At 38.4% G+C, this 14,320-nt stretch overlaps 1 protein-coding gene across 9 annotated transcripts in view; it reads left to right on the top strand.

Moving 5' to 3' along the window:
* The window catches only part of ATP11C (ATPase phospholipid transporting 11C), a 206,476-nt gene that overhangs the window by 92,066 nt on the left and 100,090 nt on the right, over positions 1-14,320 (top strand). For all 9 annotated transcript variants that reach the window (XM_063721043.1, XM_024240892.3, XM_063721042.1 and 6 more), the window contains one exon: positions 13,581-13,700. In XM_063721043.1, the coding sequence (XP_063577113.1) occupies positions 13,581-13,700 (120 nt within the window). The remainder of the gene's footprint in view (positions 1-13,580; positions 13,701-14,320) is intronic.

Raw genomic sequence — 14,320 nt, 5'->3', positions numbered from 1 at the left:
GTATGTTTAAAATCAGTTAACAAGGCATCACAACAACCAGTCACATTAAATTATGTTTAATGAACTAAAGTGTCGTAGTAGACTATACAAAGTTTTTGTCATAATCACTGCCTTGTTTTTACTGAAACTAATTAGAAGGTGGTTTTTCTTAAAGCAGTTTCTGCAAAGTCAAGGACTTCTCACAGGATTTCTTTTAGTAAATTTTGATAGGTATGCTTGAGGAGACTTTTGGGGGAGACTTTGAAGAGACTTGGTGTTTCGGCTTTTTGAGAAACTGAATTGAGATTTTCTTCATGCTTTGCTTTGCTCATTGTAAATTCCCTGTAGGAGACATAGATTTTGGAGAACAAATTGTTGGTCTGTCTTCATTTTGATTGTCACCAGAGAAGGGTTAATGATAAAATTAATGGTTGTTGAGATCTGAAGGATTATTATCAGTAGGTAAAGAGGGAAGAGTATTCTATGCCGAGGGAAACAGTGGAATAATCAGGGACAAGAAGGGTCCTCCGGCTTACGTGGAATGGAAAAAAGGCCAATGGGTTATAATAGAGAAAGAGAAGAGGAGGGCAAATGAAGTTGGGGAAATAGGAGGAAGAGACCAGACTGTGTATAAAACTTTGCAGGTCAGAATAAGGATTTTAATTTTCAGTTCTAAGATCAATGAGAAACCATTCAAGTGGGGCCTGGAGGAGCAATATGATTAGGTTTGTGTTGCACGTGGTTGTTGTGTGGTCCTAGCTAGGTTAGCCCTCAGGGTACTCTGCAGCCATCATTCTTGGCACTTAGCTGAATTGTATGAGCATTTGATGAATGCCTGGTCTCCTCTCTCCCTATACTCTAAGCTCCTTGAAGGCAGGGACTGTGTCTTTTTTACTCATCACCCTGTCTCTAGTGCTGTACCCATAGTAGGAGCTCAATAAATATTGGTTGAATGGATGCATCAACTGTGTTAACAGATTTACCTTGTGACCCGCTATTAGGCAAGGGAGTTACTTTTTTATTGAGGTGAAATTCACATAACATAAAACTAACCATTGTAAAGTGAACAATTTATTGGAATTTAGTACATTTATATTTTTTATAACCACAAACTCGTACCTAGTTCCAGAACATTTTTATCTCCTTAAAAGGAAACTCCATACTTATTAAACAGTTACTCTGCATTCTCCCCTCCCCCTAGCACCTGGTAACTACCAATCTGCTTTCTGTTTTTATGGATTAACCTATTCTGCATATTTCATATGATGGAATTATGCATTATGTGACCTTTTGTGTCTGGCTTCTTTCACTTGGCGTAATGTTTTTGAGATTCATTCACATTGTGGAACATATCAATGCTTCATTCATTTTTATGGCTGAATAATATTTCATTGTATGGATATACCACATTTTGTTTATCCATTCATCAGTTATGGACATTTGGGTTGTTTCCACCTTTTTTTTTTTTTTGAGACAGAATCTTGCTCTGTTGCCCTGGCTGGAGTGCAGTGGTGTGATCTCAGCTCAATGTAATCTGTGCCTCCTGGGTTCAAGTGATTTTCCTGCCTCAGCCTCCCAAGTAGCTGGGATTACAGGCATCTGCCACCACGCCTGGATAATTTTTGTATTTTTAATAGAGACAGGGTTTCACCATGTTGGCCACGCTGGCTCGAACTCCTCACCTCAGGTGATCCGCCCACCTTGGCCTCCCAAAGTACTGTGATTACAGGCATGAGCCACTGTGCCTGACTGTTTTCACCTTTTGAATAGTTCTGCTATGAACATGCACGCACAAGTTTTTGTTCTGATACCTGTTTTCAATTCTTTTGGGCCTATGCTTAGGAGTGGAATTGTGGGGTCATATGGTAATTCTATGTTTAACTTTTTAATGAACTGCCAAACTGTTTCTCATAGGAGCTGAATCATTTTACAGTCCCACCAGCTGTGTATGAGGGTTCCAGTTTCTCCACATCCTTGCCAACACTTGTTATTTTCTTTTTTTTTTTTCTTACAGGCTGTTCATTCACGCCATCTGGAATGCATGAATGAACTTCCCCTTATTTGCAGTGAATATTTCATTCCTTGGTACTTTATTACGTGGTTATTTCACAGTATGAAAATAGAAGTGAAACTCAAAGGTATATTGGACGGAATTGGATTCTAAATTCATAAAATTTGAGTCCAACACCATTCTGGTACATTGCTTTCTGAGATAGACCTGCAACTATTAGGAGAACCCCAGTTTTTCTCTTATATACTATTTTTAGGATTGAAGAAGCAGTCTAAAGGACTAATTTCACATCCAAAGAAGTTTCTTCCTTCTGAACATATGTATTGGTTAAAGCATTTAACAACTCTTCTATTGGAGGTGTCTTTTGAGAGTTGCATTGAGAATTATGAGGAAGCCCCATGTAGTCTTATAGCTGAACGTTCTTATCATAGGCAATTTTCTATTGGTTTGACACATTTGTATTTCTACCCTTCTCCTTTTTGTTTTTGTTTCGTTTTAGTTTAGCTGTGCTCAGCATGCAGGGAATAGTTGTATTTGCATATAGTAAATGACTGGGAACCAAGCTGAGATGTCAGCAGAACATCGTAGAATACTCAAGTACACTGACTATATAAAGATCATTCAGATTCCTGTCCATCTGAAGTAATCAGACTATCAGTCCACCATTAATTTGAGGTCTATCAGTCCTCATTAATAATGCTACCAATGCAAATGCACTTTAATTCCATTCTTTGAGGACTGCCTATATTTCATTGGGTTCTGCCATTTTTCTTCCCTTAAGTAATGCCATAACTATTTTCTATTTGACAGCATGTAGAACATTTTACATCATATCCGAGTTTACAAAGTAGAGTAAGAATAGACTTAGAATTGTATTAACACGTTGCATACACATGTGCTTTTTATAATAATGCAAAGTGGAGTGAAATGCATTGCAGTCAGGAGAATTGAGTCTTTATGAACTTTTAATTTTTGAGTACTAGTCATAACTAAGCTGCTTGCATTCCACTGAGCAAAGGTTTCCTAATGAAGAAACCTACAACTACTGTGTTGTTTCATGATTTAGCTGAAAGCATTATTTTCTGTTTAAAGCTTCCTAGGCATTTTTTAATGTTGGCTGTAAATTCTTATAATGGTTCTAGATACCCCCTATGTGTGCTTTAGAAATACCCCATTGCTATTTTCAATCATACACTTGAATAGAACTTCTAACTACTGTTTGTCTTATTTGGTAAAAAACATTTGTTTTGTGGAAAATTGTTTGGTTTGAGGGTGGTTTGGCCTTTAGTGTGAGTGGTGTTTGTTTTTGTGAAGTCATGCATTTTGAATGTATCCACTCTAATAAAAATTATTTCAAATGGCTTTATCTCTCCCCCCTGTCCCCGTGTGTGTGTGTGTGTGTGTGTGTGTGTGTGTGTGTGTGTGTGTGTGTGTGTTTTCATTTTACAGCAGAAATCCTGTGTACGGGTAAGATTTGTATTCTAAGAGGTTTATTAATTTTAAAAATTGCCCTCATGGTAGTTAATTCTAACCTGATTTACTTGCAGTTGTTTGTACCTTGGTTGCTGGGAAATGGATTTCACTCTGTTTTATCAGAGGAGTAAACAGTTTCCCTAGGGTAATAGGCACATTTGAGAAGTCATTCATTTTTTCACATTTAAAGATTACCATTAAGTAAATTGCTACTGTGGTGCTTTAAGTGGGCATCTTAAAAGCCTGAAAGAACCAGCGTACCCTCTAGTGTACCAAAATTAGCACCTTGAAGGAGTTTTATCTAGTCAGTTTGTACTTAAACATTTTTTTAAAGGCATTAGCACATGAACCTTTCCCTGGTCTTTGTGACTTTTCATGATGTTTTATTTATTTTTCCCTCCTTTTCTGCTTTGAAGCCTGAAATTGTTTTTGTTTTGGAGAGAGTCTCGTTCTGTCACCCAGGCTGGAGTGCAATGGTGCGATCTCGGCTCACTGCAACCTCCGGCCCCCAGGTTCAAGCGATTCTCCTGCCTCATCCTCCTGAGTAGCTGGGATTACAGGCACCTGTGACCACTCCCGGCTAATTTTTGTATTTTTAGTAGAGGCGGGTTTTGCCATGTTGGCCAATCTGGTCTCGAACTCCTGACCTCAGGTGATCTGCCCACCTCGGCCTCCCAAAGTGCTGAGATTACAGGCATGAGCCACCGTGCCCGGCCCAAACCTGCAATTTTTTATTCCACATATATTGTCTTCTCGTGTGTATTAGTTTGTAAGTTACTCTTTATCCTGAAACAGGGAGTAATTTCTTCCTCACCCTTGAATGCTTTTTTTTTGTTTTAGGGGACTAGGCTGAAACAGGTGGCAAATGATGCAACATCCAAAGCCACATTTCAAGCTTTTTTTTTTTGAGATGGAGTCTCACTCTGTCACCAGGCTGGAATGCAGTGGTGCGATCTCAGCTCACTGCAACCTCCGCCTCCCAGGTTCAAGTGATTCTCCTGCCTCAGCCTCCTGAGTAGTTGGAATTACAGGTGTGTACCACCACGTCTGGCTAATTTTTGTCTTTTTAGTAGAGATGGAGTTTTGCCATGTTGGCCAGGCTAGTCTCAAACTCCTGACCAAGTGATCCACCCACCTCGGCTTCCCAACGTGCTAGGATTATAGGCGTGAGCCACCACACTCGGCCCGCCACATTTCAAGTTTTATTGCTAGAAAATCCATCCGCAGTAACTGGGTGTGTTGGCTCACGGCTGTAATTCCAGCACTTTGAGAGGCCGAGGTGGGTGGATCACCTGAGGTCAGGAGTTCGAGACCAGCCTGGCCAACATGGCAAAAACCCGTCTCTACTAAAAATACAAAAATTAGCTGGGTGTGGTGGCGGGCGCCTGTAATCCTAGCTATTCAGGAGGCTGAGGCAGGAGAATTGCTTGAACCCGGGAGGCAGAGGTTGCAGTGAGCCGAGATCGCACCATTGCACTCCAGCCTGGGTGACAAGAGCGAAACTCCGTCTCAAAGAAAATCTGGCCCCACTTTCCCCTGCTTCGTTTTAGATCAGATTATTTAGTCAAGTCCTCTCCAAGTTACATATGAAGAAACCAATGCCAGGACTTCCCCAAGACACGTACAGACCGATTGATGATAGAAGGCTATTAGGACCTTGATCTCCTGGTTTCTTGCCTCTCTTTATTAAGCTTTAGAAGCAAAAACACCCACCTGGGATCATAGCCAAATACTTAATTTTATCCGTTTTTGGCATACATGGATAGAAATTGTCACAAATACAACAGTGATCTCACCTCATAACCTTGAGTGCTTTGCCAGTATAGCTGATTGTGAATACCATGTGTTTTTTCTACCAGTAGACTCTAGCATAGATGTAGTCCAGATATGTAGACATGTTTGCTGAGATAAGAGGTATATTACAGTAGCACTGCCTAAAACATGTTGTACAGAATGTGATGTCACTGGATTTTCCTTGTAGGAAGAAAAGAGTTCTGTGGTCAAAAAATTTTGGGAAATGCTGACTTACACAAAGTTAAAAGAGGTTTCTTCAAGACTTTATGGAGCTTTTACTACATGGGTATGCATTGTGAATAACCAGGAGGAGGGGTGGGCTTCCCCTTTCTCTAAGGAACCTCATTATTAACTTGTTCCATGTAATTCAGTCTGGGGAACATTGAGTGTGGTATCCTGATATTCTTGCCATTTTTCTTACTGTGGCATTCCTAGTTGGCAGTACTCAAAGGCACATTAAAATTTAACAATCTAAACAATTTTTATTTATATGTAAGGCATTACTGAATATTTGTCGTGCTCTTCTTTTTATGTTTCAATATCCAAGTTATACATTACATTTCAAACGTCTTGCTAATTTATATAGTCTCTTTTAAGCATGTTTTAGGAATAATTACAATCAGATCATCTGTTATATTTATAGCAGCATCCAGTCTTTATAGTGCACAGAAGCTTCAAATTCAGAGCTTTGGGGAGAGGGAAGAGATGATGGAGAGACAGTGTCAATAATTCCAGTGCAGTTCCCAAGTGCCTGTGTGCTCTGCCACAAAGGGAGAAATGAATTCCTATTTTTACTGTCAGGGTGTCAGATCAACAGTTCCAAAATACTAACGGTATATGTTCTGGACAGCAGCCTCCATAAGCTGCTCGAGTGGCCCTCAGTTGTCATCAAACATGGCACTTGTCAGCCTCCCTGGCTAACTCTAGTCCTCTTCATGAACACTGAAGAACAGTGTTTTCAAAACCAAGCACTCTCTGCTAGTGGACCATAATTCATCCTGCCCCTTTAGGCAGGGGTAGCACCAAAATTTCCCTTGCCTCTTCTGTAGAGCCAGAAACTTTCTTGCTTTAAATAAAACATTTACATGTGGGTTATGTTGAGGACATTGCCTAGTTCCATGCTGGCCCAGTTGCTAGAATTTTAATATTCCTGTAGTTAACATCTGCAAACCTCATCCTTTGTTTCTGCGAATAGTTTACAGTCATTTAAAGTGATTTCTGGGTGTTTCTGTTAATCTGCTGTAAGCAGTCTGTTACGTTATGTGACCTTATTTTATAGATAAGGAAATGAGGCTCAACTAAGCCATTTTCTCCAGGTCTCATTTTGAAGAAAAAAAAAAAGGTGTAAATAATATTTCTCAGAGTCATAACTGTCTTGCTTCCCCTGTCCCCTCCAGATTTTGCCCTGAAGGCCTTCCCTATAGGAAGAATGTTTGTTTTTTTTAAAGAGATGGGGTCTTTACTCTGTTGCCCAGGCTGGAGTGCAGTGGTGATCATAGTTCACTGTAACCTTAAACTTCTGGGCTTAAGTGGTCCTCCTGCCTCAGGTTCCCTAGTAGGTAGGACTACAGGTGTGTGCCAGCATGCCCTGCTAATTAAATTTTTTTTTTTTTTTTTTTTTTTGTAGAGACAGGGGTCTCACTGTGTTTGACCAGGCTGGTCTGGAACTCTGGGCCTCAAGCAAAGCATTGGGATTACAGGTCCAAGCTACTGTGCCAGGTCCAGGAAGAATGCACCCCCCGCCCCGAAACCCCTTACTTTCTTCATTTATTCAACTAAGCCATGCTCCACAATGGAAACTTGCTTTTTATCTACCTCCTTTGTTGGGGATGTTAAGAAAAGTTATAGCCTGGACGTGCTCTTTAAATTAATTACATTTACAGCTCGGGCAGTTTTTAAGCCAGTTTGCTTTTTTGTGTGGTATTTAACAGTTTACTTGGAAAAATGCATTCATTGGTTTTGCTGGACACACTCCAACTTGTATTTGAACTGGCAGACCTTTCCAGGAAACATCACTTTTGTAGTAATAACACTATCACTGAAAAAAGAAATAAAATCCTGTTCAGGTCGTCAGACACCAGTTTTACAATATTTTTTCTTTTGCTCCAGCTAGAGTTTCTTATCTCTTCTTACACTGTAATAAAAATTCTTCTCTGGTGATCTAGAAAGTAATTTTTGGATGAGAATTTATCTCTTCTAGGTAATGATACTGGTCAAGGCATTTTTCTCCCTAATATCCAGTGGCTTTTTTCCTTGCGTTTGCTAGATATTACTGTTGGCTGCTGAGATATAACTTTCTTACCTCTGAGATATCTAAATAGTGAGAAAAATCTTCCATCCCTAAGGGACCTTTCCACATAAACCATCTACTTAGGCCTTTGTTGCATATATTTTTGAAGCTTGAATTTACAGTATTACAGTGACTCTTAGGGTGGGGAAACTCTGTATCATAGTGAATACTTAGATTATGTCTCTTCCTCTTAAACTACAACTAAAAGTTCAATTCAACTTTCCTCAGAAGCTTATTGTTTAGCCCCACTTTTTATTGTGGTCCATTTATTGTAGGCAGGGATTAGAAAAGAACTTCCCAAGATGAGGAAAAATTACTGTGTGGTGTAAGATACTGATATTTAAAATAATAACACCTTAAAATACAGAAGTTACAAAGGCAAATCAGGTCTTTGGAGAAGAATAACAAAAAGATATGAAATGGTGCAATAATGGGGCTAAGGCCGCCAGAGTACTGCTTTGAGCTCTTAAGGAATAGACTGTCGTCTGATGCTTCCTTTGCTGCCTCCCATGGAAGTACAGGAACTAGGCAAGCCATAATTGGCTCACTTCCCAAGTTCTGGGAAACTTTACAAGGATCACAGGGGTTGGTACAAGTTGCTTGATAATCTGCAGCATTCTCTCTGAGATTTAGCTGCCATTGTGTTGCCAAATTTCTGCATGTCAGTATGCAGATGGTCCCATCTCTCCCTCCAGCCTCTGAGGTTTGTAATCTGTATTTATTTCTCCTCTTTTCAGCCAGGTTGGGTTTTGAGGTCTTGGGGCCTGCTTTATTCCTGCTTTTTATTTGCATGTATATTTTTATCCATTTCCTGAGGGTAATCGTAAATGGTTAGCTGGATTGTCAGCCTCACTGCTCCTATCTTTAAGAGTTAAGAATCTCCTTAGTTAGAGTTTTAAATTTTGTTAAGTGTTTGGAATGAAAGGCTGTGTGTAGAGATGGGTAGGGTGAAAGTGAAAGGGAACTTCTGAGGCTTTGTATACTTGCTGGTTAAGTTTTTGTGCATATTGTCAGGCTTTGGGTTAGGAAAGATTCTGTTAATAAGGAAAGTTGAGTTGCTGAGACCCCAGAGGAACACTGAGAGTCGCAGGTTACTTCCTATAAATGGAAGAACCTGAATCATTAAAAGATAAAATTCCTGTTAGAATCTTGAATCACAGAATGTTTACAGTATTTTTGATCCATCAACTTTCTATTAGCAATCCTTTAATGAAGCTGCATTTCAGTCTTTAGAGCCACAATTTCTGTAGCCCTGGAGTTCTTGGAGTAAGGGCATGGTGGGGGAAGGGGGATCAGATTGGGAATACTTAGAATTGATTGTCCCTGGTGAAATTAAACTGCTCAGTGGATCACTTTGAAATAATGAAAGGTCCACTCTGAGCTTCCAAACAAAGCATTGTTCTTATCCAAATCCTCATGGTCAGTCTTTTTCTTAAGTGTTGTGCTTGCTGATTTAGGTGTTTGTGTGAGGCTTAATATTCATTTCCTGTAGTAGTTTTTTTCAATTAAAATGTGAAGCCATTGGGTAATGCCTAATTAGAGAAATCTTTGAGTTTAGGGATAAACTTTGTGTATTCATTTGTCCTTTGGTCAGATGTTTGAGAATTTCAGTTAATATGACTGTAATTAAGCTTTAAAGGCAGAACAACACAAAATGCCCCATCAGTCTTGCTTCACTTCCTTTGGCAAAAGGAGAGACAGCTTAATCACTTAAGAAGTTGCAGTAAAAGCAAAATCTGAAAAGTGCAATTTTAAGGATCACTTTAGAGTTGTGATTGTAAATTACACATTAAGTTTATTCATCTTTGCTTGTTATAATGGAGTGGGCTTGGCAACCTCAGCAATTTGACCACCGAATACATTGTAGTTATTTTAACCAAGAAGCTTAATACACTGGAAATGTTTCCTGGCACTGTAGTGATCTCCTCCCCATACCCCCACCCCTTCAGCCCTAGTATGGAAATGCTGACTTCTGGGAGCATTTTAGTAGACATCTGAAATTTTGATGAAATGCTCTGTCTTTCAATTTTGAATTTGGCCTTTTTAAGACACTATGCTGTTCAAAAATATTCCTGCTTCAGAGAAGAAAATAGCTTTGGGCTGGAGTGTGGAGAACCATTTTAAATCATTGCCAAGTCTTCAGATTTTAATAAGAAAATTTTTTGTTCATTTTTGAGCAAATACTTTTATTTGCTGTGGTAGCTTACAGAAAGCAGTTCGATGACCAATAAAAGTAATGCTGTAACTGCCAGGGATTACATCGGTTTTAAGATTATTTGCTGATAATCCCAGTAGCTTTGCATTATATCAGGGCCTGTAATTCTCATTATCAGTGATCTGAATAATTGATGGGAGATAACCACATGCAAAATAAATTGTCGAAGGGGAATCTTACTTTGCGAGCAGCTTAAAATGGTTGGACGGAACACTGTTTGAGGGTTATTTGTATTTTTAACCTTTGGAAAGCAAATTGTTTAAATTATTTAAAGAAATAGTGCAAGATTATGGCTGGCATACTAAAAACTTGCAGAATGTTATTTAAGGACGATCACTGTTTGAGAGTCTGTGGCAGTAATTCTTAGCTGTGCCTGCAAATTAGAATTGTCACCTGGGGAGCGTCCAGAAAAATTAAATATTAAATGAAAGAACCAGGCATCAGTATTGTGTTTAAATCCACTGTGTGACCAGGATTAAGAGTCAAAGATCTATGGCTAACTCATAAATATAAGTTTGCCAGCACCTGGAAAGGATATAGAGGTAGGGTTTATTTTCAGATCCTGTGCCAGCTTTTATAGTAACAGTCTTGTATTGAGGTCTCTGTTTTTCTTCAGTTCTTATCTAGTCAGGTCTGGAGGTAACCAAGGAATAAATTTTGTTTCCAATGGCTTTTCATTTTTTTATGACTAGCAAAGACATAGGATTTTAAGATGGTGCCAGTTAAATAATTACTGTGTTAGGTCTTTTATAGAGAGGCCATTTTGGGGTATAAATTACTTGCTTTATTATTTTTTTACAGTATTCAGTTTATACTATGGAGGTACAAATTAGGAGTACAAAAGGTTGATTTTTATCTTGAGAAAGAAATTTACATTGCTTTCTCTGTTAATTCATATATTGTAAACATATTTTTTAATATTTGCCATACTTTATTATATAGTGTGATGTGTCATTAAAATAGAGTCAGTACCAGCATATTTCAAGTTTTAAGAAATGCTGTTCTTAAGGACAATTGAATGGGAAGCAGTTCAGCACAGGATGGGCTCCTAATGAATTACAATTCATTACGAGGTGCCAGGAATCACACACTCCCACTCCAGACTACACTGTGTGCCATCCAAATGGGAATTTTAAAAATGATTTCTACTTAGCGTTTCTCTGCTTTGGCAAAGACACCTACATTATTCAAAATCACAGGAACTAACACCACTGTTTTAACACTCTATATTGGCAGCAGGTGGGCAATTACGTCGAATTTACTTGAGTTCAGCATTGTTATTTTTTATGTGAACCAAATATTATACAGTTGCAGGAAATTCCACCAGACATTGCAGTTTCATCAGCTTTTAGGGTGAGACAGGCACGGAAAAGTCACCCACTTCATACTACCCCACCCCCCAGTCTTAGGCACTTCTCAACCCAAACCTGTTGAGGGTAAAGAGACTGTAAAATGCTATTTTGGAAAATGCTCAAAAGTGGACATTCTGCTGCTGCTTTCAGGCTTCTGTTTCATCATCTAACAGCAATCACTGCCGGGATCTGCACACACAAAACCCCAAACCTGCATAGTAATTTCAATCCATTTTCTCCAATTTAATGGAGATAGAGGCCACTTAGGCCTTATTCAAAAAAGATCAGAGAGAGAACATATGAGGAAAGCTCTTAGTAAAACTGGAAATGTCATTCAAATGTAGGGAATTAATAAAAATATCAGTGTGCCTAAAAAAATTGTATTGTGCTTTTTCCTTTTGTTCTTTGGCATGGAATGTAGAAGACAATTCAGAATTGGGAAAGCACTAGTCCATTTTTGTTTTAAGTTAATCAGTGGTTGCTGTAATTGAGGGGAAAAATCTATATTGACAGCACACGACATATCCTACTTCACTGATTCTCTACCTCCTTTGCGTCTTCCCCCTTTCCACTTGTAGAATTAACTAAGAACTTGTATAAAAGGTAACCCTGCCTCATTTACTCTGCAGCCACTTCTTCCTTGTGTGAAAAACTAAACAGCCATATGAATATTAAATTAAAGGTTGCAAATTGCAATGTATACGTGGACTTGGCATTTTCTATAATTCAAATTGGTACATTATAAGAGTCAGGTCTGTTGTGGAGACCACAGAGAGGCCTTAACCTGCAACAGAAGGTGGGAGCTGGGGTGAAGCCAGATAAACTATACATCTGGCAGGTGCACACACTTTCACTTTTAAGTTTTACAAAATGGATATTATGGAAAATTTGGTGCTCTTATCAGTAAGCTGTGTCAGAACCTGTGTATTACAGTTGCAAACAGAGAAGTAAGCCCCTAAATCAAAGCTACCACTTGGTAAAGATACTGTTTACTGGTTTCCAGGAACTGTGTGAAAATTTACCTATGAATCATTTACTCTTAGCATGTGAAGGACCTTGGACAATCAGTTGTTCTAATGCCTTGTCTTTGGGCAGGCAGATAAATAACTAAGCTATCCATCATAGATACTTAACTGACTTTTTCCAGGTCTTCAGGGATCCCACAAATTCCCTTAGCACATGCCAGAGTAGCTTTCCAGAGTTATATACAGCCTGAATCTCTTCTACTTCAGTTTGTCCCACTTACTTTTTGCATGATTCCCTACAAATTTTGAAGGCAATATCATAAGCTTAAATGAAAACGCAAGGCAAAGAGGTTTTATCTATACTTTGGGGGTGATTTTTAGTTTTTAAACGAAGAAATAATTTTCCACATACCATCTACATAAGATGCACAAATTCAGACTGGAGTACTTTCAGACATTGTAGATAATTGGAAGACTGCAAGTTCTAAGTAGTCTTGCTTAAAATGATTACTTTGAGGGTGGGATTTATACCTTTGACCTTTAAATAAATCATTGAAAGGAAGGAAAATCTTTGTGACTACATATATTAAAACATTTTAGGTTGGGGAATTATATTTCTAAAAAATAATGGGAATATATAAATGGGTATTTGTTTCTATCATACATCCTTTGACTTAAATATGTGGTAGTCTCAGATATGGTAATATAGTACCATACAAGGAGACTCTCCCAAATTTATTTAAGAAAAGGGTATTATCCTGATTTAAGTGAAGAGAGTGAGGCCTTAGCAAAATTAAAGGGTGGGATAAAATAGAGCCCAATCTTGAAACTTTTAGATTCGGTGAGTCTACTTATTAAAAACGTAAAAGGGGCATGAGAAATATATTGTGTGAAATGGAACTTTACAACAATAAGGCTCTGAGAGATTGCAAAATAAACTATCCTGTAAAGCCAAATAATTATAGTTTCTTTTTAGAAAAAGTCGATCATTTCTTCAATAGAGGCAGCCATTCTATTTCTGACCTTTACACTTATACACAATTATTTTGTGTTTAGAAGTAATCTGCATTATGCTTTCTGTTCTCTAGTAAGGTAGTTGAAAGGTTGTCCTCAGTAGTTGCATAATAAATGAAATATTCCCAGTCCATTCTTTCGTGAGTTAGTGTGTTGCTAGTGAAGGTTATGGTTAAGATTCATTTGGGCTGTGGATGAAAGAAAAATGATTGGCAGTAAAAATATTGTTTCTCTAGGGTACTTTCTTTAATCATTTTAGAATTGCACTGTTGACCTCAGAACAGTTGGTTCAAAAAGCACTTTTACTATCTTTACTATGTCAGCAAGTAAGAGCTTAATGGATTTTGAATTCCCTAACAAGGTTTTCTCCTCTCCCTACTACTTTCTCCCCAGATTATAGCCCAGCATGCTTAGACAAGAATTATGGGCTTGGTAGAAGTGTGGACAAATGTGATCCACTGAATTTTTTCCCTTTTCTCTTGGTCAGTGTGCTGGAGAAGAGAAACGAGTTGGCACACGCACAGTGTTTGTTGGCAGCCATCCAGTTTCGGAAACAGAAGCTTACATTGCACAAAGATTTTGTGATAATAGAATAGTCTCATCTAAGGTAAGTTTTTGTTTTAACTCAATAGATGTTCATATAGTGAATCAGATAATGCATTTATTCTAATTTGTGCTTCTGAGGAAACTGATGCATTTATGTATGTGTACATGTATTTGCATGTATACGGATCATATACCAGCTATAGTAAGTATTCCTCTGAAAGACAGTTTATTTAAAAAATCACTTTGTCTTGTTATAGGTGAAAGATCATTCACTTGCCTTCCATTATGATTCACAGTGCTTGATGATTATGCATATTACTTTAAACCGTAAAGTTTGCTAAAAATACGAATTACTTACTTGTGCAAAGCTTCCTGAATTACCCTTGAATGGATGAACTAGGATATAAAAGAATGCAAATTCTTTTACAAAAGATTTGCATTCTTTTGGAGAGAGCTGTCCTGGAATGACTTTATTTGCATTTCTTTCTAGTTCCCCTGCCAACCCCTCCACCTCCCATCCCACTTCTCAAGTATTAATACACTCCTACGTCCCAAAGGGTGCATGCTGCTCAGTACACTGCTTCAGCTGTGATCTGTTAAGAGTTAAGTCACTGCAGCTGTGTCACCGTTTGAATGCCTCTTTCTTCAGCATAGTGTAGGACTAAGAGCATTGGCCTGGAA

The sequence above is a fragment of the Pongo abelii genome, chromosome X, assembly GCF_028885655.2.
Source record: "Pongo abelii isolate AG06213 chromosome X, NHGRI_mPonAbe1-v2.0_pri, whole genome shotgun sequence".
Classification (NCBI taxonomy): domain Eukaryota; kingdom Metazoa; phylum Chordata; class Mammalia; order Primates; family Hominidae; genus Pongo; species Pongo abelii.
Note: the sequence above shows the minus strand (reverse complement) of the source record. Positions and strands in the feature narration are given on the sequence as shown.